Source organism: Aptenodytes patagonicus, chromosome 5 (assembly GCF_965638725.1).
Source record: "Aptenodytes patagonicus chromosome 5, bAptPat1.pri.cur, whole genome shotgun sequence".
NCBI lineage: Eukaryota > Metazoa > Chordata > Aves > Sphenisciformes > Spheniscidae > Aptenodytes > Aptenodytes patagonicus.
The window spans coordinates 2,226,987-2,241,720 of record NC_134953.1 but is presented as its reverse complement, the minus strand read 5'-3'; the positions used below and the strand labels follow the sequence as shown (position 1 = coordinate 2,241,720).

At 37.7% G+C, this 14,734-nt stretch overlaps 1 protein-coding gene across 1 annotated transcript in view; it reads right to left on the bottom strand.

The window, feature by feature from the left end:
• The window catches only part of PARG (poly(ADP-ribose) glycohydrolase), a 74,286-nt gene that overhangs the window by 19,118 nt on the left and 40,434 nt on the right, over positions 1 to 14,734 (bottom strand). Inside the window, exons 10-13 of the mRNA XM_076338339.1 lie at positions 8,549 to 8,628; positions 6,110 to 6,170; positions 5,369 to 5,444; positions 2,895 to 3,042 (exon numbers count right to left, since the gene is read on the bottom strand). Coding sequence (XP_076194454.1) covers positions 2,895 to 3,042; positions 5,369 to 5,444; positions 6,110 to 6,170; positions 8,549 to 8,628 — 365 coding nt within the window. The remainder of the gene's footprint in view (positions 1 to 2,894; positions 3,043 to 5,368; positions 5,445 to 6,109; positions 6,171 to 8,548; positions 8,629 to 14,734) is intronic.

Below are 14,734 nucleotides of genomic sequence, written 5' to 3'. Positions count from 1 at the left end.
AAAGCCAAGCCACAAATACAACATAATAGCATAGTTCCATCAGAACTTTAAAAACAAGCTACAAAAACTAAAAAAGCCTACCTAAAGTCAAAAGAAAGTATATACAAGTATAATTCAAAAATACATTCTTTGTGAAACTTGTAATAGTTACAGCATCAAACAAACGGTGAAACTGCCAAGTGTTAGTGCTTACGGGACCTCATCCATCTAGAAAGAGTTGCAATTATTACTAAAAATAAATGTACCTTTCTCAGGCTCCATAGTCTAGCTTTTCATTTGCATATGATCTGCATGGCATTATAAAGTTTCCAGGGATTGGGAAAAACCCCACCATACTGTCCCTCTAGTATTTCTTACGAGCTAGAAATTCTACCTCTGAAGCAGCAGTACCACTAGCACTGAATAAAAAGGAGTACATGTGAAAAGCGCAAGAGTATAGTTTTGTAGTCACCAATATAAACGCACATTTACTGCCAAAAGTGAGGGGAAGGTCCTTCTCTCCCTTTCAATCAGTTCTTCTGATCCTTATCTTGCGCCACCATTAGTCTTCTGGCTCTCCAGACAGTGGCACGATCAGCCTGCTAAATCCAGCTGAAAAACAATTTTTCCCCTCTGAGTAAATTTTCAGCTGAACCAATTATCTGATCTCATTTACTGCACGGGTAATGTGCTTAGAAGTCTCTGAAAATGCATCGCTAAGATGCGGTCAGGACTGGCCGTTGTTCAATCTGTTTATTTAAAGCAAACATGGAACACAGCTTCATCTGCTCTTAATGCTGCCCGAGCATACGTGAACTCAAAGAGGGCGGGGGGAACCAAACCAAAAAACCTGAATGAAAAACACTGACACTTACTCACAGCTCTACCAGAAATGCAGCTGTGGGAATCTTTGGCATTGCTGCTGACATTTCTGTAGGTAGATGTCTGTGTTGAAGAACTTGACTGTTTGCATGACCAGTTCCATATCCATTACAGCAGTGATCTTAAGCAGATACTGTGCAATCACAACAAATTTAATTTCTCTCCAATTTCTCAGACTCTTCTGCAAATTTAAGCTACGCAGTTATACCCATTAGGCCGCTGAGTCAAGATGCATCACAAAGAACATAATTTATCAAGAGGACTGTGACACGCAGTGGAGACTTGGCTAAGAACCGAGGTGGAAGAGCTCCAGGGATGAAATGAAAATGATGGAATGGCCATTTCCATTAGAGAAGAGCACCATATCACAAATACTAATTGCAAAACACTATAAAGTACTCAAGAAAGCTAAAATAATATTACCGCAGTGAAAAAACATCCTCACCTTTTATTTGTTCGTGCCAAGTCACTATTTTTTGCAGGGGAATGGCAGAAGGTCTTTCGAAACATTCATTTAGCTTTGTCCCCCAATCAGTTGTTACACAGACTGATAGCTGCGCTCTGTTTTTACTCTCCCCAGAAGAGCCTCACCCAGAGGATGGTACTTCAATATGTTAATCTCGTTATAGTATTATATCCAAAATACACAACAGAAATCAGTGATGGCCAAGAATTTTCTGACTCATTTTTTTAAAAGGTAATCACAAAAGCCAATTTATCAAAAGGTTTTCACAGAAAAGGCATTAATTTTGGCAGGGTGGAAAAACAAAATAAAACACTGTCTTAAAAAGATTACCAAGTATAAGACTGAAAACAAAAGATCCTCTGCCCAGTACAATCAATAGCTCACAACAGGGTAAGATTTGCAAGATCTAAGCTCAAATTTCTGCTGCCCATGCACGTGAGAGAAATAAGTGCTTTGGAAGGACTCTTCCAAGAAATGCGTTCTAATACCTGTACAAATTCCTGACTGTTGAGGCAGCTCAGGTAACTAAACCCAACATTTTTACTATAGCAGACTGAAAAATATAAAATATACATAACCTATTGCACTATTTGCCCAGAGGATCTCTCTGATCCGATATTTTTTCTTTATAGCTATTCTTTAGAGTAGATTAAAAAAAAAGTATTATAGCATCATTTTATTTTTCAGTCATGAAAAATGCTCACTGTGTTCCCGTGTATAGAACTGAGACACACACAGCATGACCTGGGCCTCTCCAGTTCTTAATAGTGACATTTGGTGTTTTGATGCTAACTGTTTTGATGCAATGGATAATAAAACATTCCAAGTTCTATGACAGAGGTGGAAACAAAAGGGAAAACACTTTTAGCAAAGCACTAGACAGACAGCGCATCTCCATACACAGCCCCTCGACAACATACTGGAGAAGCATTTAGGTTTTGATGTTGTGATTACGAACCCATGACTAACTTGCAAGTAACAAACACACATGTTCGTAACTTACAAGATCAAAATCCTTAAGAGACATTTCCTGACTTTCTACCCTTTTTAATGGATGCTGCTTTTCTCCTCTTCCACTTCCTCCCCTTTTCGGTAACCAGGAGGCAGTTCTTCTCAGAGTTTTCAATCCCACTGATCACATCAAATGTTACAAATTCCAGACAGGAACAAAAAAAACCCTGCTTTAACGTAACAGAAGCATTACCTGCTAATAGCTGGGAGCAGCTAATAGCTGGTAATTGTGGCTTTTGCCTGTATTGCCCAACAGTATTCTTGAGCTAGGCCTAAAGACACTGAGTCCTCAAATACATTTATATAGGATAAAAAAAGTTCTGTCTGCTTGCTGTCACTTTTTGTTTTGTTTTGGTTTTGTTTCCTTCACGAAACATCTATTGGAACAGCAGCCCTATGATCTTAAGAGGTAGGCTGAAGAAGGAAGCTCTTTGTCAAATGAGTATTGACTTATTTTTATCCCTAGAGCATTTAAACATACTAAACTTCAACTTGAAATCTATTTTCTATATATAAAACCAGAACAAGATGTGAAACATTTTCTGCAAAGACTAACCTGTGATGATGAGACATTCATTGTGATCCAAGACTTCAGTGACGAGCCTTGATACAATCAGTTCTGGGTTGATTAAAAACCGAATTTCTTCTTGTACTAGTCCTGCCCCAGTCACACCACCTCCAACAAAGCGGTTTGCAAAATCAACCTAACAAAAATATATTCAGGAGGATTATGAGATGAGCAAACAGCATAAAATCCTTTCATTTACCAAGGTAAAGACAGTCCTGTACAGATTTCAATAATTCTGTTGAAATCTGCTGCTACCACTTAAAAATACAAGCAGCAGCACAGAGCATGATTAACAGCATGCCTTTCTCTTTTTGTCCTTTCTACTTCTCAGAAAACTTAAAACAAGTGAGATATTACACAGCAAAATAAGTTCTGCATCTCAAATGCTCTGAATCCAAGTTTTGTGGGTTTTCTTTTAAGAGCACATATTTAAGAATAAAACACATTTCAGTAAATGTGAAAGATGAAACCGGCAAATTACAGTATTCTTTTTGCATTTTATGGACATTGAAGAATTATTAAGTTGTGCTTTAATAAGCGTTCTGCCCCAGCTGTCCACACTGAAGCATTTTTAGATTAGCATTGCCCCTGTACCAGTTGTTCTGTACCTAAAAGATTCTCTAATGAATTCTCCTTGAAATGCACTTGAACAAGGCAAGTCATTTTGATCATTAAGGTTTCTGCCTGAAACAGAGCAGCTCTGGACTCTATTTTTTCCTGCAATAATACATATTTTGCAAGTTACATTTTTATATAGACAACAGTTAAAGGATTTGGTTTATTCAATAAAGTGATTACTATTTATGCAAATTAACTGCCCATATAAATTTATAATTTTTAAAAATCACCTCATCTTTCAAATGCTATTAGCTTCTTACTCATTTTTATTTGGATAGCTGATGAGCACACATTTACAGGAGGGGAACAAAAGTTGCCAGAGTGACATGAACATCTGTGTAGATTACAAACTGATTCAGGAGTCAGAGTCAAGTCTAAAGCACACAGAGCCAGCCACGACAACAGCAAGCATTCCTGAAGTCTATCCTGGAAATACCAACACGCTTCAGTTGACTATGATACAAAAATCTTCAACAAGTTCAGCAAAAGTAACACGAAAACTACCCAGGTGTTCAGTGTGCCAGGGCCCCAAATGCAGTTTAACTGTGCTGAGTAGCCTCACCTTGGGCCCCCATCCTCGCCCCCGGCACGTGGCCCCCCTACAAACACACACCCTTGTCCTGGACCTCGCCTGAGACACATCGTGTATGGGCCCATGCCCAGCCCTGTCCTCTGCTGATGCCCACTTGCTGACCAGACATCTAGGATTGACCTTGGTGACCTGACTCATCACCTTGCCTTTGTCTGACGACCGCCAGCCTGTCAGCAGAAACTGTTTTTGTCACCATCCCTGCTCCGCTTGTCCCAGCCAGCGACCCTGCCCGCTGAGGCTGGGGTCACTATGGACTCCTGCATTGTCTTGCCTTGGTCATCCCGCTCCCTCCTGGAGCGAGCGCTCTTCATCTGGGCAGAGTTATGTTGTTTGATAAGACTTGAAATAGCCAGGAGGAAAAATATCACATCCTAGGCAATACTCACTTTTACAGAGCGCAACAGAAACAGTATGTGGAAAGACATAATTCAACCTTCTCCCACCTCTGAGGTTATAGTATAGTTGAATAGAGAGACAGCAGAAAAATGGTTATTATTGAGCAGTTGCCAAGTTCTTAATAATTTAAACACACATTTGAGTGCTCAAGTTTCATAGAGTCATGAGACATTTTAAAGTTTGAGCAAAAAGCATCGCAGGAAAAAGTCCTATTCTCCCTCCTCCTCTTCCTTTGCAGCACTTGTTCCTGGCTAAAGAAGTTGTAAGTTTTTTTTTGTGTGTAAACAAACTCTAAAGGCAGACTTTTTTTTTTCTTTTAAAGAAAGACAAAAACCAAACAACTAATTTGAGAACTCAAATGTGTTCCTTCCTATAGATATGGACAGGACATCCTCCTTATGAATTTCTTTTGCTGACTGGCTCCCAGACTGTAACAGTGGTGCTGGCAGCAGCAAGAAAGTCTCCTGAACCACTGACCTGGTCACTGTCTGGGGCACGAGAATAATTTTTTAGAAATAAACTGAAGCCCTTGACAACTCATCAAGATCACAGCCTGAAACTTTTATCTTGTCGATCTTTGATCCTGGTTTGAACCAAGACCTGAAGCTGTCCAGGGCTTGTGATTTTCTGTCAGCTCTTTCTGGAGCAGGTACATGTGCAAACCTAGATGAGCTGGGGAATACTGACAGTACTAAGACTGCCCATGGAATTAATTTTTGATGTTTCTTTTACACTGCATAACATCTTGTCATTTAAGTCAATTGAGGAGAAACAAATAACTTCGTTAAGCTGGCAGACCATAAAAAGTATGGCAAAAACATGACATAAGGCCACATTTACTGTTATATGCGCTTACCTGTAGCATACCTTGTCCATTGCTTTCGATGGTGCCTTCATAGGTGACATGCAATCTAGACAGTTTTTTCTGAGATCTATCATTGAGGAAAAATATTGTACAGAAAGGATGATTACAGAATCTCCACACAAAGACATCCATTTTAAAAGAAAACCCATCCAACCCCAAACTTCTTGCACACCTTAACATAAGGTGGTTTTAAAAAAGCCCTGATGGATTACAGAAAATGCATTTGCCTTTTAGAAACAATTTGTAAAGGTTTAACATAGTCAATTGTTCAGTTTCTCCACCTCTTTCACCATAAAACCCCGAATTTGAAATTGAAGTCCTACGTTTTTCACACAGGTTTGTCCCACGTTAACTCACTAACCAGCAAGAAAGCTGCAACACTTGTGTTTTCATGCTGGTTATCACCCATACTTCATTCTATTTCCTGTCATTTCTGAAATCAAGTAATCTCCCTCTTTTTTCCCCACTCAAACAGCAGCACCAAAGATGCGCTACTGTTTTAAAAATTCACTTGAGACTTGTTGGCTTCACAGGCAAACATACATACTGGAAAACTCAGGGCACTCAAACTACTTGTGGCAGTTCACCCACTTCCCTCTGTACTTCTCTCCATAACAATCCATACCAAACACTGTTTTCTGTAGTACTTCCAGGCGTGAACCAATTCCATATGAATGGGATTCAATTATCATTGGTAAGAAATTTCTTATGTTAACGGGATGTTTGACTTACCTTTCCCAGTCTGGAAACTCCTGGAGACACTGCCTTGTAAACGTCACCAATCCCGTAGGTTCTACAGGCAAACCAACCCCAGAGGGAAATGTATTAACTGCTGGAGCTTTGGTCCTTAGATTATTTTAAGTGGTAAGCTTTTAAAATTACAACAAACGTCATTCTTGGCAGAAACACAAAAGCTCAACTTTCCTCAAGAGCAGCTTTGAATCTTCTCCTGACAGCCCATGCTCAAATTGAAAACAAGTAACATGAAGACCAAAATATTCACTTCTCTTCTCCCTTTGGAGTTTGAGTATTTTTCTTTTTCCAGATCAAGGAAAAACTATTTCTTAAGTGATTTTCACTTAAACTGTAAACACTACTAGAAAGACTCGATACTTGAAGTTAAAGTAAAATGTGCTGCCACTTAGAAAATAAGAAATGGTGTTCAGTGTCAACAGGCAATGCACAACCTATGGATGGATGAAGCAGCAGCTCCTATTTCCAAGGAAGTCCTGCTATGTCAGTAAAGATGCAGTGTTAGTGGATTCCAGATCAAGCCATTTTCAGCCCTACCAGGATGCCTGTGAAATGCACGGTATTTCGAATGAGAAAAGACTCCTGCCCTCAAGAGAAAAAGAGGAGCCATTGCTCATTGCAGGAAGGATGCATTATCACCTTCTCTCCATCTTTTACTCAAAAAAGTTCAGTTTTGCAACAGCAAGAAAATATCAGCCTTTTATTGGGTGATGTCATCCTAATAAAAACTTCATTTGAGAGTCATTTCTTTGCTCCAGTAAGTCTACTGCGCTGGCTTGTGAAAAACATTCAAAACAGTATGTAAAGCACAAACATATCCTTCCAAAAGCCTTAAATAATCTTATGCTTTTCTTCAAAATTATAGGGGTTTAGGGAAAAAAAGGGTTGCTTGCTCTTAAAAAATTAAGCATTCACCTTTTGAGCACAAAGTCTTCAGCTGATATAGTCTCCACTGTGTTCTTTTACAAGGAATTCAATTACCATTTACAATAAAAAGAGTTGCAAGATTATTACAGTAATTTATAGAGCTAAGTTACTTCAGTCTTACTAATTCCTTGGACAAAAAAGAACAAGAAATGGGGTCCTTTAAAGGTACGATAGGAATTTTTAATTCAAGAACGGAACACTCGAGAATCTCATTAAATCTTATTTAAAGTTATAATGTTAAGAAATCTTATATGGTAGTTTCATAAAGAATGTTCCCAACAGATTTCATATGCACATGGGATCAGGGACAGCTGCATAAGTTTAGGATTTGGTTTGCATGAAAACATTATTCCTTGAGTATAAAAAAAAAAGCTAGTATGCTATATCTCTTCCCAGTCCCACACCTAGATCACAATTTACTTTTTACCTCGGAGATTTAGTTCTATTGACATTGCTGAAAGTTTGATAACTGAAACAGCATGTAGCTGCATTTAATTTGTGGTAAATTAAAATGATGAACTGAAGATGGACTGAACCAAGTAAAGAAATTTTTATATTTAATAGCTTAAAGTTGTCTGTCTTTTAAAACAGACCCTTCTGAGAGAATATGAAGCTAATAGTGAAATACCAACATGTAAAAAGTTCTTTAAAAAAATACTATAATAAGGATATTGCTGCAGATGTGATGTATGCTACTGCAGTAAAATATCTTTCTCCCCCAAAATACAATATATAAGCTCTGATACAGTTCTCACAAAAATAAATCTATTTTTGAAAGCTTATGCAGATGTTCAAATTCATGGTAACAACAGAATATCCAACTACGCACGCTAAGGAAAATATCGCACTAACTTCTAAAAGAGTTGGGGATATCTCATGTCTTGCTATCACTTGTTTTATTTGAACTGGGCAAACTTCACAACAGCTTTGCTGTGGGACAACAGAAGGGAAAAACCTGAAGTATCAACACAAGCAGGGGAAAATCCCTCAGAGCTAAACACGTTATAGTCAAAGGACGGAATGTGCATACTGCAGGAAATCTGAAGCTTGATTCAGAATCTTTAAGCCTGTGATTTTAATGACTACATATGGTGCTAAGTTCCCTCTACATTCTCACTCTGATGCAGTGCAGCAAATAGTTGCATATATTACAAACATTATACATATGTATATTTATATAGACACATTTATATACACACACACTTTATATATATATAAAAAGAGGGAGGTGAAAATATATCTCTCCATATTTTACACATCCCCCCATATATGTATCTCTGAAAAAAGAAAACAGAATAAGCGCCGTGCAAAAAATTTAATTGCATGCATCATCTGTATGAGAAGTGACATGAATATGAATATCAGTGTACTTAGCAAGCTGGCTTTTGTTACACACTTCCATCATAATGCTGCATAGCCATTTCTAAATTTAATGAGATTAAATTTTTCATGTATCTGCTTTGTAGCTCAAAAAAAGAATAAAGGATATACTTTTTTCTGTGACTCTCCTAAAATAGCAGAAAAGGGTCTTAAGTTTCTCAGGCTTCCTTGGTGACCGTCCTTCAAACAATCTAAAAAACAGGAATTAAAAGCAATTAATTAGATTTCAGGGATATAGTGCATAGTAATTAGGCTACTTACTAATTGTGATTTTATTTTTTAAACTATTGTACACGTTTTGATTAGCCTTGCATTTAAATACTCTACTGTAGAAAGAACTCTCTAAACAGCCCCTCTGTAACACGGGTCTTTAGGAGTAACAAGTTTGTTCACTTGCTAAGTTTCTGATGAAGATGCTAAGTGAATACCTATCTTGCTCATACTGATTTTGTAATATCAAAAAAATATAATTTCAATAGGAACATCCAGGAAAGCTACTAGATTTATTTGCAACAGCCTGGCTTGGATTAAAATAAGTGACTGAGGGGTGAAAACATGTATGTTGAGTACTCCAAGATCCAAGTGTCTTACCCTACTTTCAGCTCGGTGAGTTGCAGAGAAGAATTAATGCAACCATATTGCTTTGAAGAGCTGCACTGCACCAGCAGCGTTTCTAAAGAAAAGAACCTACCCCCAACAAAAACGGCTTCATCCACTGGGCTACTACTGGCATTCTAACATTCATTTGTAAAAACCTAAGCATTAAAAAGAAGCATCCTATTTTTAGCTGTTAAGTGAATGTATTCTTTTAAGGTTAGCTGAAATACTTCTACTGCATCATCTATCTTCCAGCAGCTTGAACACGCATTACTTAATTTCACTTCCAACAAAGTGACAAGGCATTGTTATTGGCAACACATTAATGGAATGTATCTGGAAGGAAGAATAGCGGCAACTTCAGAAATAATATCCTTTGAGTAGGAAGTTCACTAAAAGATGTCTGACACAGTGAAAGCCCTGAGGATGTAAGATTCCCCCCCAATAAACAGTCTAAGTAAAGGAATGACACAACATTACTCATTTGTTTCCATGTACTGGAATGACAACCTGCCTTTAAAACCAGAATGCTGTCAGGTTAATTTAGCTTTTAGGAGTGAAGCGAACTAGATTTTTTCAGTATTTAAAAATTCTTATGAAGTATACATGCTGAAGAGATCAATTTCATCAAAAATCTATATTAAGTCACAGAAGCTAATTTTAAAAAGGTTAAAAAGGTTTTATGAAAACTTTTTTATTTTGAATAATCAATCAGGACTTTAAGGTGGCAAACTCCAGACTTATACAGTCTATTTTAAAATGGGCCAATATGCAAGTTCTATCAAGGGGTTATGCTTGCACAACTAATAAGGGGTTCATAAAAGAAAGAGTTGGGGGGGGGGGGGAGGTTTTGCCTAAATGCATAAACTATCTCTGACCTTTTATCTGGAAGTCTCATCTGGTATGAATCCTTTCAACTGGTTAATTTATCTATTAGCCCAATCATGCCTTTACTAGTTTTTTGCCTCTCTACGTCAAATTGAAATCTTGCTTATGTTGCACATGCTCAGGAGAGAGCTGTTCATGTCACAAAGGCGACACATGATTCGGCATAACTAGCAGGCTGGGCAGCAGAAGTCCAGAACTGGAAAAAACTATGCCTGAAATAAGTCAGATCAAGCTAAAAGGCAATGGTAAGGCAGATGAACTTGATTTCATCCATTACAATTACTCACCAAAATGCCGTCACTCTGTCAAGTAGGGAATTTCAACCAAGTATTTTTTTTAAATCTGAAGTGTTCAGCATTGGCCTGTCTTTTCTCTTGTTAAAAGCTGTGATAACTACCTCTCTTCTTCCTCCTCTGGTGTCAAAGCTAGAGTAATGCTGATTTGCTTCTGAAAAAAATCTCATTTACAGCAGATAAAGATTCCCAAAACACCATCTATAATTACAATGATGAGAAGAGATATCTGTATTTCTGTTCTAGCCCTATATGGCTGGGTAAAAACCACAGGGCAGCACAAAAGAATTTGAAAAGCTCTGGGTTCTGGCACAGACATCCCTTGCTGTAGAGGGATACTCCATACAGTGGGGAGAGAAGAATTCCGTGGCGTTCAAAACTATCTGTATTCTGACCTAGTAGCTATATGCATCCAGTAACTAACATACATCAGACCTTTTATAGCAGTTAGCCCAAGAGCTCTCGTCACCCTCCTCCTCACGGTATTTGCTTTTCTTCACTATGACATGATATAAATCGTACTTTCTCTTGAAAATCCACTGTTAAATACAGAAAAATAATATTTTTTAAAAATTATTTATTAAAACCAAAAGCACTGCACGTGTGTTTTAGGACCGAATCCACCACAAATGATGTTTGTCCAAAACAGAAGGCACTCATAAAAGGATAGCCATCTATGGCAGGTTGAAGACACCATGTCTTAGATTAATATGCTTGAATTTACTTCATACTTTTGTGTCTAGAATTTACCTTTATTAGTGAGCTAGTGGCAAACTGAAGATAGCTATCTGCAAACATGCTTTTTATTATATGTATGTTTGCAAAATACAGAACACTAGTATGTTACTTGCATATTTTCATATAACCAGACCAAGGAACTCGTCTTCAGCTCTTTCAAGTAAAAGTGCTTTACAACATTAGGAATTTGTTTTAAAGGCCAGTCAGACCAGTGGAAAAACCCCCACAGATTTTAATGGGCTACAAATTAGCCTTAAACCCTCATAGTATCTAATTATTTAAAGTTACTGATATTCATTCAGTTGATTTTGACTGCTTCGTGTGTTCTTTTAAATATCCACAGAAATCGTATCACAATGACATCAATGATTCAGCAGACTTCCAGCAAGCTATACTAAAGTCAGAAGGAGAAAGAAAAGCACAAGAGAAAACCCAAGCCCTCCCCCCAACACACCCAGGCAGCCAAGCTTTCTCAAGCGCAGCACAAAGTACCCAGTCATCTCTGTGAATGCCACAGTAAAAGCAAGCGATATTTACAACAATCGAAAATGGCCCAGTCCTGCCCATTTATTTAAGTGAGGGTATAACATGGCAAAGCTGTGAGCATTTTAACCTTAAATCTTACTTCTGAAATGATCAATTAGGCAACATTATGAGAAGTTTTATTTCTAAAGCAAATGTCTCTATTTTGAAGAACAAAGCTAGATGAGGGCATCAATAAGATATTAAATAAAATTCTTCTTTGAGCTCTGAGACACAGATCCTTCTAAAAAAACCCCCACAAATGTGAGTGGAAACCACATAATCAATTTCCTGACAGAAGAACCCAAGGCCAAAGCCCATTAATTCCAATTAAAGAACCCATCCAAATGAAGTGCACTGTAAATCAAATGCAAAGCACTGCAAGCCCGCTTTCAGTCGAAGTAATTGAAATATTACTGGCAACTGCATATGTAAGCTGTTTTGGTTTGTACAAGATGTTCCCACTGCCGTGCAGCTAACTTCAATTTAGCAGATACAGGAGCAAAGAAAGCTTGCAGGGCTGATCACCAAAACACAGCTGCAAATTTATCTCTGGCTCTCCGGCTTCCAAGCCGGGGTAGCGGCAATGTTAATCAAATAAAAGACCTCTACAGAGATACACTTAAGTATTCGAGGAATCAAGGTCAGAGATTTAAAAACATAAGAAAGTACATGTGTGAACAGTGTCATAAACACAAAGTAGATTGTTAAAGTCATTGTGGCTAAATGAAAACTCTTTCCTAGCAAATACTTAGACACTTAATTCAATTGTTCTGAAGAGAAATCCTATATATGAGAAATAAAATATTAAAAATAATAAGGACTGATATTGGGAAAATGTAAAAATAATTTTTAAAATTACTCAACAACTGTCAGTAAACATACAGTAAAGTTACAAGGCATTAGTTTATACTATTTCAATAATTATTACAAAACAGTGTGCATTTGTTTTGGATTTGCATTTTCCTAAAATTTTAGGGTGGAAAAAAGCATTTCAAAAGTGTAATCAATATTCTGGTTTTTGCAGTCTCGTTGACTGCAAACTCAAAATTGTCTTATTTTCAACCAACATTTCCACCTTCGAAAGCTGGAGCCAAAAGCTCTAAAGAACCAGCTCCCAAGTCCTTTGAGCGCTGAGGCAAGCAGCAAATCTGCAAGCTGCTTCAAAGGGTGCATTTCCAACAACGCAACATCAACACGATTTAAAAACATTAAGAGCTACACAAAAGTAACCTTTGCATGCATATAGTTTACTGGGGAAAAGGTGAACCAGCTTAAGTGAACAGTTCCGAAATACATTGTTTCTGATTAAGGTATAATTAAAATACAGTAGTTTACTTGTAAAATCTAATTTCCAAGGAGCTAAATTGATCCCTTGATGTTACTCGAAGAACTGGCTACAGTAATTTTCACAAGCAGAAGGAACCATTACAATCATGTGGTTTAACCTCCCAGTTAAATAATTTCTTATCGGTATTTCCATCCCCAGCCTGTATCTTCCCGTCCCCAGGCTGGGCTTCCTTTGAATGTTTCTTTTCGAAGAGTATAATCATGTCTTTACATTGAAATCGGAACCTATCGTAAGACTCAGAAAGCTGTCCATGCTGTAACAATATGCAAACATTTGCAGTATGGATCATACTTCAAAGAATACTTCCCATTTATAAATCCACGGCATTTCGTGTGTGCTGTTTGCAAAGGTCTGGATACACAATTTTATACTTATGGTCCCCACAACTAGCTACGTGTGCTTTTTCTGAACTACCACAGGCACTAAAAAGTGCCTTTTTCTTTATTACTATAGTTGAAGACACACTTGTATTGTTTCTTGTATTTTAGTGTGATCTCACTGAAAGTAACATAGCATCTAAGCAAGTGCAAGACATTTTACTAAAACCTCATTTTTCTCCTACAAATAAAAGTGGAAGAAGGATTTACAAGGAAGTAGTATGGATAGATGAATTTCACCCAGTAAAGGGACTGAGCAGGGGGAAGGACGGAATGTTAAAGCAGAAATGAAAATACTGAATAAACGATACCTTCAACCTCAAGAACAGAGCTAATCACTAAACAGAGCTTTAGTCTAATGTATAGGATGACAAAACACTTGGAAAAAAGAACAAAAAGCAAGGTGCTTGGTTTATACCTTGTTGCGTGTCAAGCCTAAGCTTGTCTGATGTATACGTGTAGGGGTGGAAATACTATGCTTACGTACGTTACTGTCAAACTTGTATTACTCTCCATATGATTGAGGGCGATTTTCATTGACAGGCTGAGAACTCTCAATTGCTAGCAATCCCAATGGGAACTACTAAAATTTCATACTGACAACACGGAACCCTAAAGGAAAAACTAATATAGTGTTGAATGGCACAATAAACCCATCATTTAGGATTACATCGGTTGCGCTGGGGAGCACCCAAGAAGCACCTCTTCCATCTTTCTCCTGCAATTTTTTCCCCTCTGGAAAAAAAAGTGGAGTTCCACAAACAGAAAAGAAAAATAAAACTCTCCCTTTTTTCCAAAACAGTATCATGTTTGTAATGAAGTATTTTTTTTAAGCTTTGATTTGCAATGCTAAGCACAGTCGATCAAAACACTTTGTTTCAGTAAGGGTTCTGTCACAGTATTATTCGACGTTTTTATTCAATTGTGCTCAAGGTAACCTTAGTCACAGGCATATTAAGAACTACCTAAAGATATTAGTGTATCTAATGTCTAGGAAATCTGTATGCATTGGTGTGTGCAGAGAGAAAGAACCCCATCATGTAAGAGTTGGAATGTGTATATAATTACGTGTGCTTGTCACATGATTGCACAGGATAGGAACAATCTCTTTCAATCTCTAAATATATGAAAGCAATTCAGCCTACCATAGAGGAATAACTGGAATTACATTAATTACCCGTATCCTTAGCCTGAAGTATTTTCCAAGAAAGCCGTTTCAACTGCTTTTGTATTGGGTGGGGTTCCCCCCTCCCCCGAAATATTTATCTGCCTTTTAAACCAGAAGTTAAAAAGCTAAACTAACTAGAAAACCTAAAGCTTCACTTCAATGAAGAAGATGGAAGATAGTTCCAGTCAGTTACTGGTCAAGGACTTTTCATGAAGAATGGACCTGCAACAAGCGTTTTGTTGCTACCATTTACACTCCCCTTATCAAGGGAAATGAATCACACGATGTTTCATTCCTGCTTACATACCTGTATTTTGTCAATAGCAACACCCCGCGCCCACTCTGGTCTCCAAAGATTGCACA